The 13,691-nt window shown below is 39.1% G+C and overlaps 1 protein-coding gene across 26 annotated transcripts in view; it reads left to right on the forward strand.

Moving 5' to 3' along the window:
• VPS13B (vacuolar protein sorting 13 homolog B) overlaps positions 1–13,691 on the forward strand; it is an 848,142-nt gene that overhangs the window by 113,026 nt on the left and 721,425 nt on the right. For 25 of the 26 annotated variants that reach the window (XM_044928327.2, XM_025264770.3, XM_025264772.3 and 22 more), the window contains 2 exons: positions 169–256; positions 8,918–9,109. In XM_044928327.2, the coding sequence (XP_044784262.2) occupies positions 169–256; positions 8,918–9,109 (280 nt within the window). Of the gene's footprint in view, positions 1–168; positions 257–3,682; positions 4,065–8,917; positions 9,110–13,691 lie in introns of those variants that run through there. The other variant, XM_025264779.3, reaches the window with a different exon arrangement.

A 13,691-nucleotide genomic window follows, 5' to 3' on the forward strand; every position in this document is an offset into this window, starting at 1 on the left:
AGAAGTAAATTCTTTGGGTAACCTCTGTTCTTCTTTCTGCTTTGGTGATCTTTTGAGTTGGTACATATTCTCCATAAGGATGTATGTCTGATTCTTGACCTGTCAGGTTTTTAACCCAGTAGTCTGTGCTATACAATGTGTGTTCTGTTCGCTTTGCTTTGTTGGCAGGAGACATACACTGAGATAGCTGGAATGCAAAGGTTCGGGGCATTTTACATGGATTACCTGTATACAATGGAGAACACCACTGGCAAAGGTACTGGTTTCTTTCCTTTATGTTTGCTTTTGCTTGACTAATTGCACTCTGTAACGTCAGAGTTATCTTTTGTTACTTTGGGGAATAATTTAATGTCATGTTAGAATTTTCTTAGATTCTTAACATTTTTAGTCCTTTCTTTGTGCTGATTGAAAATACTATATTTTGTATTATTAACTAGAATTAGTTTTTAATATGTACCACATATTAAAAATTCCGATACATCAAATTTCATGTTGTCAAAGAGCATGAACATTGCCTTTTCTGTATTTAAATACATTTTGGAGGTTATATAGATCCTTTTATTAAAAAAGGAGCTTGTTTCCGAGATCAGACGAGATCGGGCGCCTTGCACTGGGACGACCCAGAGGGATGGAATGGGGAGGGAGGAGGGAGGAGGGTTCAGGATGGGGAACACATGTATACCTGTGGCGGATTCATTTTGATATTTGGCAAATCTAATACAGTTATGTAAAGTTTAAAAATAAAATAAAATTAAAAAAAAAAAAAAAAAAAAAAGGAGCTTGTTGTTTCAAACAAAAGTAGAAATATATTTTTCTAGAAATTAAGGACACAGTCTTATTTTATTATGTTTCATTCATTATATTAACAATCAAATGATTTCAGAAATTTAGCTATACTGTGTTGTGCTTTTTATTCTGACTCTTTTTCATATTGAAAACTTAGTCGAAATAGGGTCACCATGTTTTGTTAATTTTTCATATTTTAATACATGATCTCTTTGTGTTAGATAATAAATTAGGTATTATGGATGCAAAGAAGAACAAGGCATTTCTCAAGAAAGCAATAAATAGTATTTATGCACTTAAATAAATGATTTGAATATAGCATGTTAGAGATAGTAATATAAACAGACAGCTAAAAGAGGTCCAAGTGAGAAAGGGATTACCTTGTCTGTGGTGTTGACGACTTCACAGAGGAGTTGATCTTGAAGGATTGTTAAGTTTTGTTAGATGAAAACAGAAGGCAAGAGCAGTAATTTTCTGCTTCCTCTTTTCAAAATGGATTTCTAAATGTTGGTGTTCTCATTGGTCAAATCTTGGATTCACTTCTTTCCCTAAACTCTTCCTGAAGTAATCTTTTCTTTTTCATGTATTTGGGTACCTTCTATATGTTGTTGAAGCCCATATTTGTATTTTTGGTCCATACTTACTCTTTAAAATGTAGAATTAAATATATGCCATGCACAATTGACACTTTCACTTCTGTGTCTCATAAATATCTCAGAATTGAATGTCAAAATTGAATCCTTGATACTCTCATAGCCACAGTCAATGGGATCACAAGGTGGACATGATTGAGTGACTAACGTACACACACATACCCACCTACTACTTTTCCCCTATTTCATGATTCTGTTGCTCTTGTATGCTCAGTCGTGCCTGACTCTTTGTGACCATATGGATTGTAGCCCTCCAGGCTCTGTCCGTGGAACTTTCCAGTCAAGAATACTGGAGTGGGTTACCATTTCCTACTCCAGGAGACCATCCCGACCCAGGGATTGAATCCACATCTCTTGTGTCCCCTGCATTGGCAGGCAGATTCTTTACCAGTGCACCACCTGGGAAACCCATTTTCATGGTTTTCTTATTGGAATATTTTTACTTGCTCTCTTTTAGCTGTGCAAGCCAGAAATCGGAGAATCATCCACATCACACTCTCTCTCCTAACATCTAACCCTTCAGAACATTTCATCACATCTTCTCTATAGACTCTCTCTTGAATCTATCTTTTCTTAAGTCCTACCATTAATGCTCTCATCCATTCTTTTATCATCTCTAGATTCTAGTAGCTTTTTCACTGGCTTTCTCTTTCCACTCTTGCCCTCCTGTGATCCATACTGCAATCAGACTGGTTTAATTCTGTGCTTAAAATCCTCACTGCCTTCGCATTGCTTTATTTAAAAATAAAATTCAAATAGTCGACCCAGTTTTGGTCTTGAGTTACTTGGTAGACAGTGATAATCATTACAGAAGATAGAGACAAAAAAGGAAGATTTTTGGAGGAAAGGATGTGTTTTGAGGTACCCATGGACATTGGTAGAGATGTTTCAGGTTCTCCACTACAGCGTTGGTATGAAACTGCTGGTAATCCAAAATGGTATAAAATGAAGAAGCAGTTACCTTAGTGCAGACCTTGTTAATGGATGCACGAAATAAACGGAGATAAAGCTCAGATACTCAACAGACAGAGTTCACAGCTATGGCAGCTTGATACTGAGATTCTGAATGTAGTTCCTGGGGAAGGAGCTTGCTGGAGCCCCCTCTCCATGCTGGGGCTGCCTGTGAAATGCTTTGCTGAGAGACAAATGGTGAATGCTATTTTCACCTTCTTATATAAAAGTAAAAATTATCTTCAGATTTCTTTTGATTAGGGGAACAGGTATTAATGTAGAACTTCTGTAAAAGAAAAATGGCCTAAAGCTAACTTTTGAAAAGCAAGGGATAATTGTATATGAAAGTGCAATTCCAAAGTCTCTGTTCTAAGAGCTTGGCAAATTTTAATTGTATTGTAGTTGTCAAAAGTAAGCTGGTAGGTTTCTTCTTGTTTAGTGTGGTGTCTTCTGCAGGTGCTGTGTCTTTGGTATTTTCTGAGCAGGTGAAGTTTGAAGTAGTCTGCCTTTCAAGTAAAGGAAACCTCACACTGAAAATTTTGTTATTTGTATGTATTTGTTTCTAAAGTTTTTAAAAGATTGACACATGATTTTATATTTACTTAGGATGCATATTTATTTTCTGACTGACATGCTGGTAGTTTGTTAACTTTTGAATTTTTCATTTACTTCATTCCTGCGAATAATATGCATTGTTGTATAATCTTTTAACTTTTTAAACAAAATGTTAGATCATAACATACGAACAGAAAAGTTCTGTACGTTTGTGTACAGAATAGCAAAGAAATATAAGCACCTGTGTGTTTCCCACATGAGTTGAGTAACAGGAGATGTCAACATTGCAAGCACCCTGTATGTTCCTCTTCCATCAAGTCTTCTCCTTCCCTCACTGTAGGAAATTGCTGTTCTGAGATTTGTGGTCATCGTTTTGGTTTACTGCTTACCTAGATACTTTCTCAGGTGTGTGAGCAGATAATTTTTTTGAGAACAAATAATAAAAATCCACTGTTAATTTAACTTGTGAGTGTCACATGTACATTAAAGATATGTTCTTTCATTCACCCAACAATCTGTTCATTTATTCGTTGCCTGCTTTTTGGTAGCTGCTTTCATGTTTTTTTTCCTCATTGTGAATCTATATTCATTTATAATATGGTGATGGTGATAATAATAGCTAGTATTTGTTGAATGGTTTTAAATGGAAAGCACTCTTCTAGATGTTTTACGTATATTAGCTTACTTAATCTTTGTAATAACCCTGTAAGGTAGATAACAATATTCCCATTTTCCAGATAAGAAAAAAGCCAGTCGTATACAGATTTCATAACTTGGCCAAGATCATGCAGCATATATGTGGGATTTGAACCCAGAAAGAAATGGCAACCCACTCCAGTGTTCTTGCCTGGAGAATCCCAGGGACGGAGGAGCCTGGTGGGCTGCCGTCTGTGGGGTCACACAGAGTCGGACACGACTGAAGCGACTTAGCTGCAGCAGCAGCAGCAGTTTAACTCTACAGCTTGCATTTGTCCCTGCTCTGTTCAGATTTTCTTCTTTCTTGGATTACTTGAAACAGGAAATTTGTGGAATTTTTAGTATTTATATACCTAAGGAAAATATTTTGAATTCTCAAGAGATTAATTTTGAATTCTTCAAATAAATATTTTACCTAAAATTCTTGGTTTGTTGTGACTTGACATTTATTTGTTTCTGTAGTTCAAATTTGGCTTCCCTTGTGGCTCAGATGGTAAAGAATCTGTCTGCAATGCAGGAGACCTGGGTTCAATTCCTGGGTTGGGAAGATCCCCTGGAGAAGGGAACGGCTACCCACTCCAGCATTCTGGCCTGGAGAATTCCATGGACTGTATAGTCCACGGGGTCTCAGAGTTGGACACGACTAAGTGACTTTCACTTTTACATCTGAGATGAGAAGATGGAATAGAAGAACGTATACTCATCTTCTCCTGCAAGAACTCCAAAATTGCAACTCGCTGCTGACCAACCATTGACAGGAGAATGTTGCTGCTGCTGCTAAGTCGCTTCAGTCGTGTCTGACTCTGTGCAACCCCATAGACGGCAGCCCACCAGGCTTCCCCGTCCCTGGGATTCTCCAGGCGAGAACACTGGAGTGGGTTGCTATTTCCTTCTCCAATGCATGAAAGGGGAAAGTGAAAGTGAAGTCACTCAGTCGTGTCTTACGCCTAGAGACCCCATGGACTGCAGCCTACCAGGCTCCTCCGTCCATGGGATTTTCCAGGCAAGAGTACTGGAGTGGATTGCCATTGGCTTCTCCGAGGAGAATGTTGGATCCCACCACAAAAATATACCTGACTTCCAAGGGCAAAGGAGAAGCCTCAGCAAGATTGTAGGAGAGGTGAAATCACGTTTAGAATCAAACCCCATATCCACCAGAGATTCTCAGAGGGCTCAAACAAAACCTTGTGTTCACTAGGAGACTCCATAGAGACTGAGCCAGACCTGCCTTTGAGTGTTTGACTGTCTCCTGTGGAGGTATGGGTCAGCAGTGGCCTGCCCCAGGAGCAGGAGCCTGGGTGCAGCAGACCTGGGTAGGGAATAAGCCCTCTTGGAAGAGGTCGCCATTAACCCCACCATAGAGCTGCCAGAACTTACACAGAACTGGGAAATCAGACTCTTGGAGGGCACAAACAAAACCTTGTGCACTCCAGGACCCAGGAGAAAGGAGCAGTGACCCCACAAGAGACTGACCCAGACTTGCCCATGAGTGTCTAAGGGTCTCTGGCGGAGGCGTGGGTTGGCCATGGCCTGGTGCAGGGTTGGGGGCACTGAGTGCGGCAGTGCACGCATGGGACCTTTTGAAGGAGATCGCATTATCTTCGTTATCTCCACTATAGTTTGGACAGCACAACCGCTGCCCATCAACAGAAAATTGGATTAAAGATTTACCCAGCATGGCCCTGCCCATCAGAACAAGACCCAGTTTCCCCTCAGTCAGTCTCTCCCATCAGGAAGCTGTCATAAGCCTCTTATCCTTAACAGAATGAAAACCACAATCGCAGAAAACTAATCAAATTGATCACATGGACCACAGCCTTGGCTAATTGAATGAAACCATGAGCCATGCTGTGTAGAGCCACCCAAGATGGATGGGTCCTGGTAGAGAGTTCTGATAAAATGTGGTCCGCTGGAGAAGGGAATGGCAAACACTTGAGTATTTTTGCCTTGAGAACCTCATGAACAGTATGAAAAGACAAAAAGATTGGACACTGAAAGTGAACTCTCCAGGTTGGTAGGTGCCCAATATACTATGGGAGATCAGTGGAGAAATAACTCCAGAGAAGAGACGGAGTCAAAGCAACAGCAACACCCAGCTGTGGATGTGACTGGTGATGGAAGTAAAGTTCGATGCTGTAAAGAACAATGTTGCATAGGAACCTGGAATGTTAGGTCCATGAATCAAGGCAAATTGGGAGTGGTCAAACAGGAGATGGCAAGAGTGAACCATCGACATTTTAGGAATGAGTGAACTAAAATGGGCTGGAATGGGTGAATTACCTCAGATGACTGTTGTATCTACTACTGTAGCAAGAATTTCTTCTCACTTCAGAAGAAATGGAGTAGCCCTGAGTCAACAAAAGAGTCTGAAATACAGTACTTGGGTGCCGTCTCAAAAATGACAGAATGATCTCGGTTCACTTCCAAGGCAAACCATTCAATATCACAGTAATCCAGGTCTATGCCCCAACCAGTAATGCTGAAGAAGCTGAAGGTGAATGTTTCTATGAAGACCTATAAGACCTTCTAGAACTAACACCCAAAAAAGATGTCCTTTTCATTATAGGGGACTGGAATGCAAAAGTAGGAAGTCAAGAGACACCTGGAGTAACAGGCAAATTTGGCCTTCGAGTACAGAATGCAGCAGGGCAAAGTCTAACAGAGTTTTGCTAAGAGAACGCACTGGTCAGAGCAAACACCCTCTTCCAACAACACAAGAGAAGACTCTGCACATGGACGTCACCAGATGGTCAATACCGAAATCTGATTATATTCTTTGCAGCCAAAGATGGAGAAGCTCTATGCAGTCAGCAAAAACAAGACCGGGATCTGACTGTGGCTCAGATCATGAACTCCTTATTGCCAAATTCAGACATAAATTGAAGAAAGTAGAGAAAACTACTAGACCATTCAGGTATGACTTAAATCCCTTATGATTATACAGTGGAAGTGAGAAATAGATTCAAGGGATTAGGTCTGGTAGACAGTACCTGAAGAACTATGGACAGAGGTTTGTGACATTGTACAGGAGGCAGTGATCAAGGCCATCCCTAAGAAAAAGAAATGCAAAAAAGGGAAAATTGTTGTCTGAGGAGGTGTTACAAATAGCTGAGAAAAGAAGACAAGCGAAAAACAAAGGAGAAAAGGTAAGATATGCCCATCTGAATGCAGAGTTCCAAAGAAGAGCAAGGAGAGGTAAGAAAGCCTTCTTCAGTGATCAGTGCAAAGAAATAGAGGAAAACAACAGAATGCGAAAGACTTCAAATCTCTTCAAGAATATTAGAGATACCAAGGGAACATTTCATGCAAAGATGGGCACAATAAAGGACAGAAATGATATGGACCTAAAACGGAAGCAGAAGATATTAAGAAGAGGTGGCAAGAATACACAGAAGAACTATGCAAAAAAGATCTTCATGACCCAGATAACCATGATGGTGTGATAACTCACCTAGAGCCAGACATCCTGGGATGCGAAGCCAAGTGGGCCTTAGGAATCATCACTACATACAAAGCTAGTGGAGGTGATGAAATTCAGTTGAGCTATTTCAAGTGTAAAAGAGATGCTGTGAAAGTGCTGCACTCAATATGCCAGCCAATTTGGAAAACTTCAGCAGTGGCTATAGCACTGGAGAAGGTCAGTTTTCATTCCAATCCCAAAGAAAGGCAATGCCAAAGAATGTTCAAACTACCTCACAATTGGATTCATCTCACACGTTAGCAAAGTAATGCTCAAAATTCTCCATGGACAGACTGGCAAGTCCTTCATTATCCTTAGGCTAACTGGATATTATCTTTACTCTTAATAAGGATAGCCAACCATTCAGGGGGCTGGAATTACCAAACATATTGAGGTGGGCATGAGTAAAATACCTTGCTGAAAAGATGCAGCTAAAAGTCACAGTTTTACCTTTGAGATAGGCGACTGGCATCTAAATTTAAACTGCATTATAATCATGTTGCATTATCTGAAAAAAAAAATAGAATCCTCTAGACTTCATTGTTTTAGAGACAATCTGATGTCTAAAAGAACGGTCTTCTTATGAAGTGAAAGTTTTTAAAAGAAGCCTAGTAGCTCCTGCAGGACTCAAAAGCAGGATATTTGCCTTATTTTTGAATATTTTGATTTGCAACCATAGTCCTTCTGATTATCTTCAAGTTGCCTCATCCTAACAGGTAACTCTAGAAATACCTGGTTTATCTATGGAAAGTGATTTTTCTTTTTATGTTAATGGTAATGTTATTTTCACCTAATATGTAATGTGATTCAATATTATTTACGTGTATCATAAAATATATTTTAAGATTAACTTTGTATGTTTATTTGTGACATTTCCATTTGTATATAGTCATCTTGTTAAGAATATATGAATAATAAATTTAATTTTTTTTGTATGTGGTACTGAAACTAGAGATTGAGCTGGATTCCTTTTTTCTGAAATGTATTTTTGAAAAAGTTATTAAGTGTATGTAGATGGAGAATTTTTGTGTTTAACTAAAAATAGTAAAATGCTAGAATGTTTGCTTTCCTATTTTTGTTGGAATAAACATAAGACTCAAGAATTGAAATTTACTGTATGTTATCACTTAAAATAGTGAATTTATATATTAAAACCAAATATTTAATGTAAGTGTAGACATACTGGATAAAAGGAAATACCTATAGGTTGAGCCAAGATTTTCTTTAGAAAACAACCTTGGTTCCTCTTTGATATATGGGCAGATAAGGGATTGAGGAAGTTGGCTTCCACCCTTGGAGCATGACCATAGTGATTTTATTCTGGAAAAAGTTCAAAGTGGGTAATACCTGTTGTTAACTTCCATGCTCATTATAAAACTCTCAAGTCACCTTTGAATATGTAGTTTTAAGCAATCAATTTTTCAGTGAAACTTCTAGCATAAAATGGTAATAAAATGCAACTTCTTCCAGAATCTGACTTCCCAGTCAACCTAATAGTATTGTGTGCAGCATTACTGGGTATAGGCCAATTAAATGTTAGAGAATAATTTTTCAAGAATTTTAGTTTTATGGCAGATCTTATAACAATAAATAGATAATAGGAATAATTGGTTTTTAAAGTAACTGGTTTCTTTGTTGATAAAATCTCATTTGTATAAAGAAAAATAGATCAGCAGGGTTCTATGTATCCACCTGATGTAGAATTGTTCTTAAGGCATTAAGCTCTAAGCTGTAAAGATAAGAGTAATGTTAAAATACACATTTGATATATCTCATTGATGCTTACAATATTAATATGAATTTTGGCTTCTTGTAGGTTCTGCAAATCAACAAGACTTTTCTTCAGGGAAGAGTGAAGATTTGGGAACAGTTCAGGAAAAGTCTACCAAAAGCCTTGTTATAGGTCCTCTTGATTTTCGCTTGGATAGCAGTGCAGTGCACAGAATTTTAAAAATGGTTGTTTGTGCCTTGGAACATGAATATGAACCATATAGTAGACTAAAACCAGGTTTGTTTTGGCTTAATTCTGAATCTCTTGCAAGTTGATTTGAATGATGCTTCCCTAGTAGCTCAGATGGTAAAGCATTTCACCTGCGATGTAGGAGACCTGGGTTTGATCCCTTGGTCTGGAAGATCCCCTGGAGAAGGAAATGGCAACCCACTCCAGTATTCCTGCCTGGGAAATCCCATGGACAGAGGAACCTGGCGGGCTACAGTCCATGGGGTTGCAAAGACATGACTGAGCAACTAACACACACACGCAAATACAGATGATATATTTAAAGTAAGAGCTAATAGAACCTTCATCCAAAGATTAGTGCCTGTAAAATCACATAACACAGTGCCATAAATGCTTGGTATGTTCATGAATTCTTTTTTTGCAGCTCGTTTGAGTGTGTGCTGCATGTCAGTCATACTGATGAGTGCTAGGACAGTATACCATTCAGTATCACAGTCATCGAAGTCTTTGCCCCAACCACTAATCCTGAAGAAGCTGAAGTTGAACGGTTCTTTAAAGACCTACAAGACCTTTTAGAACTAACACCAAAAAAAGATGTCCTTTTCATCATAGGAAACTGGAATGCAAAAGTAGGAAGACAAGAATTACCTGGAGTAAAGGCACGTTTGGTCTTGAAGTGCAAAATGAAGCAAGGCAAAGACTAACAGAGTTTTGCCAAGAGAATGAACTAATCATAGGAAACACTCTCTTCCAACAACACAAGAGATGACTCTCCACATGGATATCACCAGATGGTCAGTACCAAAATCAGATTGATTATATTCTTTGCAGTGGAAGATGGAGAAGCTGTATACAGTAAGCAAATGCAAGACCAGGAACTGATTGTGGCTCAGATCATGAGCTCCTTATTGCCAAATTTAGACTTAAATCGAAGAAAGTAGGGAAAACCACTCGACCATTCAAGTATGACCTAAATCAAATCGCGATTGTACTATAATTTGTACAGTAGATTGTACAGTACGAAGTGACAAGGAGATTAAAGGGATTGGATCTGATAGAGTGCCTGAAGAACTGTGAATTGAGGTTCATAACATTGTACAGGAGGTGATGATCAGAACCATCCCCCAGAAAAATAAATGCAAAAAGGCAAAATAGTTGTCTGAGGAGGCCTTACAGATAATGAAGAAAAGTAGAAAAGCGAAAGGCAAAGGAGAAAAGGAAAGATATAACCATCTGAATGTAGAGTTCCAAAGAATGGCAAGGAGTGATAAGAAAACCTTTCTAAGTGAAGAAACAGAGGAAAACAATAGAATGGGAAAGGCTAGAAATCTCTTCAAAGAAAATTGGAGATACCAAGGGAACATTTCATGTAGAGATGGGCACAATAAAGGACAGAAACGGGATGGGCCTAACAGAAGCAGGAGATATTAAGAAAAGGTGTCAGGAATACACAGAAGAACTATACGAAAAAAGATCTTAATAACCCACGTAACCATCACGGTGTGATCACTCACCTTGAGCCAGACACCTTTCAGTATGAAGTCAAGCGGGCCTTAGGAAGCATCACTATGTACAAAGCTAGTGGAGGTGATAGAGTTCCAGCTGAGCTATTTAAAATCATAAACTATGCTGTTAAAGTGCTGCACTCCATATGCCAGCAGGTTTGGAAAACTCAGCAGTGGCCACAGGACTGTAAAAGGTCAATTTTCATTTCAATCCCAGAGAAAGGCAGTGCCAAAGAATGTTCAAACTACTGCACAATTGCACTCATCTCACACTCAAAGTAATGCTCAAAATTCTCCAGACTGGGCTTCAACAGTACATGCGCAGAGAACTTCCAGAGGTTCAAGCTGGAATTAGTAAAGGCAGAGGAACCAAAGATCAACCAAAGATCCAACATCCATTGGATCATAGAAAAGAGAATTCCAGGAAAGCATCTGCTTCATTGACTACGCTGAAGCCTTTGACTATTTGGATCACAACAAACTGTGGAAAATTTTTCAAGAGATGGGTATACCAGACCACCTTACTTGCCCCATAAGAAATCACCAACTCGATGCCCATGAGTTTGGGTGAACTCCGGGATTTGGTTAACTCAGGGAGGCCTGGCGTGCTGCGATTCATGGGGTCGCTAGGAGTCGGATACGATTGAGCAACTGAACTGAAGAAATCTGTATGCAGGTCAAGAAGCAACAGTTAGAATGAGACATGGAACAACGGACTGATTCCAAATTGGAAATGAAAATGTCTAGGCTGTGTATTTTCACCCTCTTTATTTAAGTTCTTTGCAAAGTACATCATGTGAAATTCAGGCTGGATGAAGCACAAGATGGAATCAAGATTACTGGGAGAAATATCAATAACCTCAGATATGCAGATGACAGCATCCTTAGGGCAGAACGTGAAGAGGAGCTAAAGACCTCTTGATGAAAGTGAAAGAGGAGAGTGAAAAAGCTGGGTTAAAAGTCAACATTCAAAAAACCAAGATCATGGCATCTGGTCCCATCACTTCATGGCAAGTTTGCGGGGAAACCATGGAAAGAATGACAGCCTTTATTTTCTTGGGCCCCCAAATCAAATGCAGATGGTGACTGCAGCCATGAAATTAAAAGGCACTTTCTCTTTTGAAGAAAAGCTATGACTAAACTAGATAGCATATTAAAAAGCAGAGACATTACTTTGCTGACAGTGTTCCCTGTAGTCAGAGCTATGGTTTTTCCACTAGTCATGTATGAATGTGAGAATTGGACCATAAAGAAGGCTGAATGCCAAAGTATTGATGCTTTTGAACTCTGGTGCTGTAGAAGACTCTTGAGAGTCCCTTGGACTGCAAAGAGATCAAACCAGTCCATCCTAAAGGAAATCAACCCTGAATATTCATTGGAAGGACTGATGCTGAAGCTCCAATACTTTGGCCACCTGATGTGAAGAGCTGACTTATTAGAAAAGACCCTAATGCTGGGAAAGATTGAAGGCAGGTGGAGAAGGGGATGACAGAGGATGAGATGGTTGGATGGCATCAGTGCCTCGATGGACATGAGTTTGAGCAAGCTTCGGAAGCTGATTATGGACAGGAAAGCCTGGCATGCTGCAGTCCATGGGTTCTCAGAGTTGGAGACTACTGAAGGACTGAATTGAACTGAGGATAGTATGTACAGAAAATGGTGTCAACATCAAATGTTGTGGAGGATGTGAAGAAGGCTAGATTACTGATTCATTGCTGCTACGAATGTAAAATGGTATAGCTACTCCTAAGAACAGTCTGACAGATTTTTTAAAAACTTAACATGCAGCTGCCATATAGCCAGCAACTGCATTCCTGAGCATTTAACCTAGAGAAATGAAAACTAATGTTCACACAAAAAACAGTATATAACTAATTTTTATCATGTTAAAGCCAACACTGGTAGGTAATCCAGGAGACTAGGGTGACTCTGTTTCATGATGTTGATTTACGCCCAGATTTCCTTATATCTTGTTTTCCTGCCATCTGAGGTACACCTCTCCTGCATGCTCAATATTGACTCAGCATTACAATGTCTAATTTTAATCAGTATCAACTAGGGTAAGAGAAAATATTAGGTATGTAGTTTCATTTAATGACATGGCTCAATCATTTCATTGACCCAAACTTAGTAGTATGTCCTTGTACCCAGCAGCCAGGGAGGCTGGAAAATATGTTCTCTAGAAGGAGTCCATACACTTGACTAAAAATTCATATTTTTTTTTTTTTTGTAAAAAAAAAAAAAAAGCCATTTGCAATCTCTTCGACAGTTGGATTATGCTATATACACACATACATACACACGCGCATATATGTGTTTATGTAAAATGAATTATTTGAAGCAGTTTATCATTTCAGAAATAGGCCCTATGTAAAGAAACTGCTGCTGATTGACTTGATGCATGTAGTTCTCATTCTGAGTAATTAGCAGTTCTCTTCCACTTTTTTTTTTATTAGTTATTTCATTGAAATGTAATATATGTACTGGAAAGCACACAAAATCTAAGGGTAGAATTTTGTGAATGTTGTAAACTTAGCCACATCTATATGATTAACCGTTCAGGATATGGAACCTTACCGGCACTGCAGAATACTCCTTGCCCTCTTTTGATTATTACTCTGACCCCCAAGGGTAAACACTCTCCATACTTAACCTAGATTTATTGTGCCACATTTTATTAAAAAAATTTTTTTTTTTTTTAAATTTTATTTATATTTGACTGTACTGGGTCTGTCTGTATTGCTGCATGTTGGCTTTCTCTGCTTGCGGCGAGCAGGGCTACTCTTCGTTACGGTGTGCAGGCATCTGACTGCAGTGGCCTCTGGTTGTGGAGCACAGGCTCCAGACATCCAGGCTTTAGTAGTTGTGGCACGCTGGCTTAGTCGCTGTGTGTCGTGTGGGATTTTCCTGGACCAGAGATTCAACCCATGCTCCCTGCATTGGCAGGCAGATTCTTAACCACTGGAGCATATGTATCTTTTGGCATATTTTAGAACTCATGAATACGTAAGCACACAGTGTATACTCATTTGTCCGTGACTCTAGTTTACATTACGTTTGTGGTATTCTCCTTTCCTTTTAGTATCCCCTTTTTTGAATATACCATAACTTACTTATCCATTTTA

Source organism: Bubalus bubalis, chromosome 15, assembly GCF_019923935.1.
Source record: "Bubalus bubalis isolate 160015118507 breed Murrah chromosome 15, NDDB_SH_1, whole genome shotgun sequence".
Classification (NCBI taxonomy): domain Eukaryota; kingdom Metazoa; phylum Chordata; class Mammalia; order Artiodactyla; family Bovidae; genus Bubalus; species Bubalus bubalis.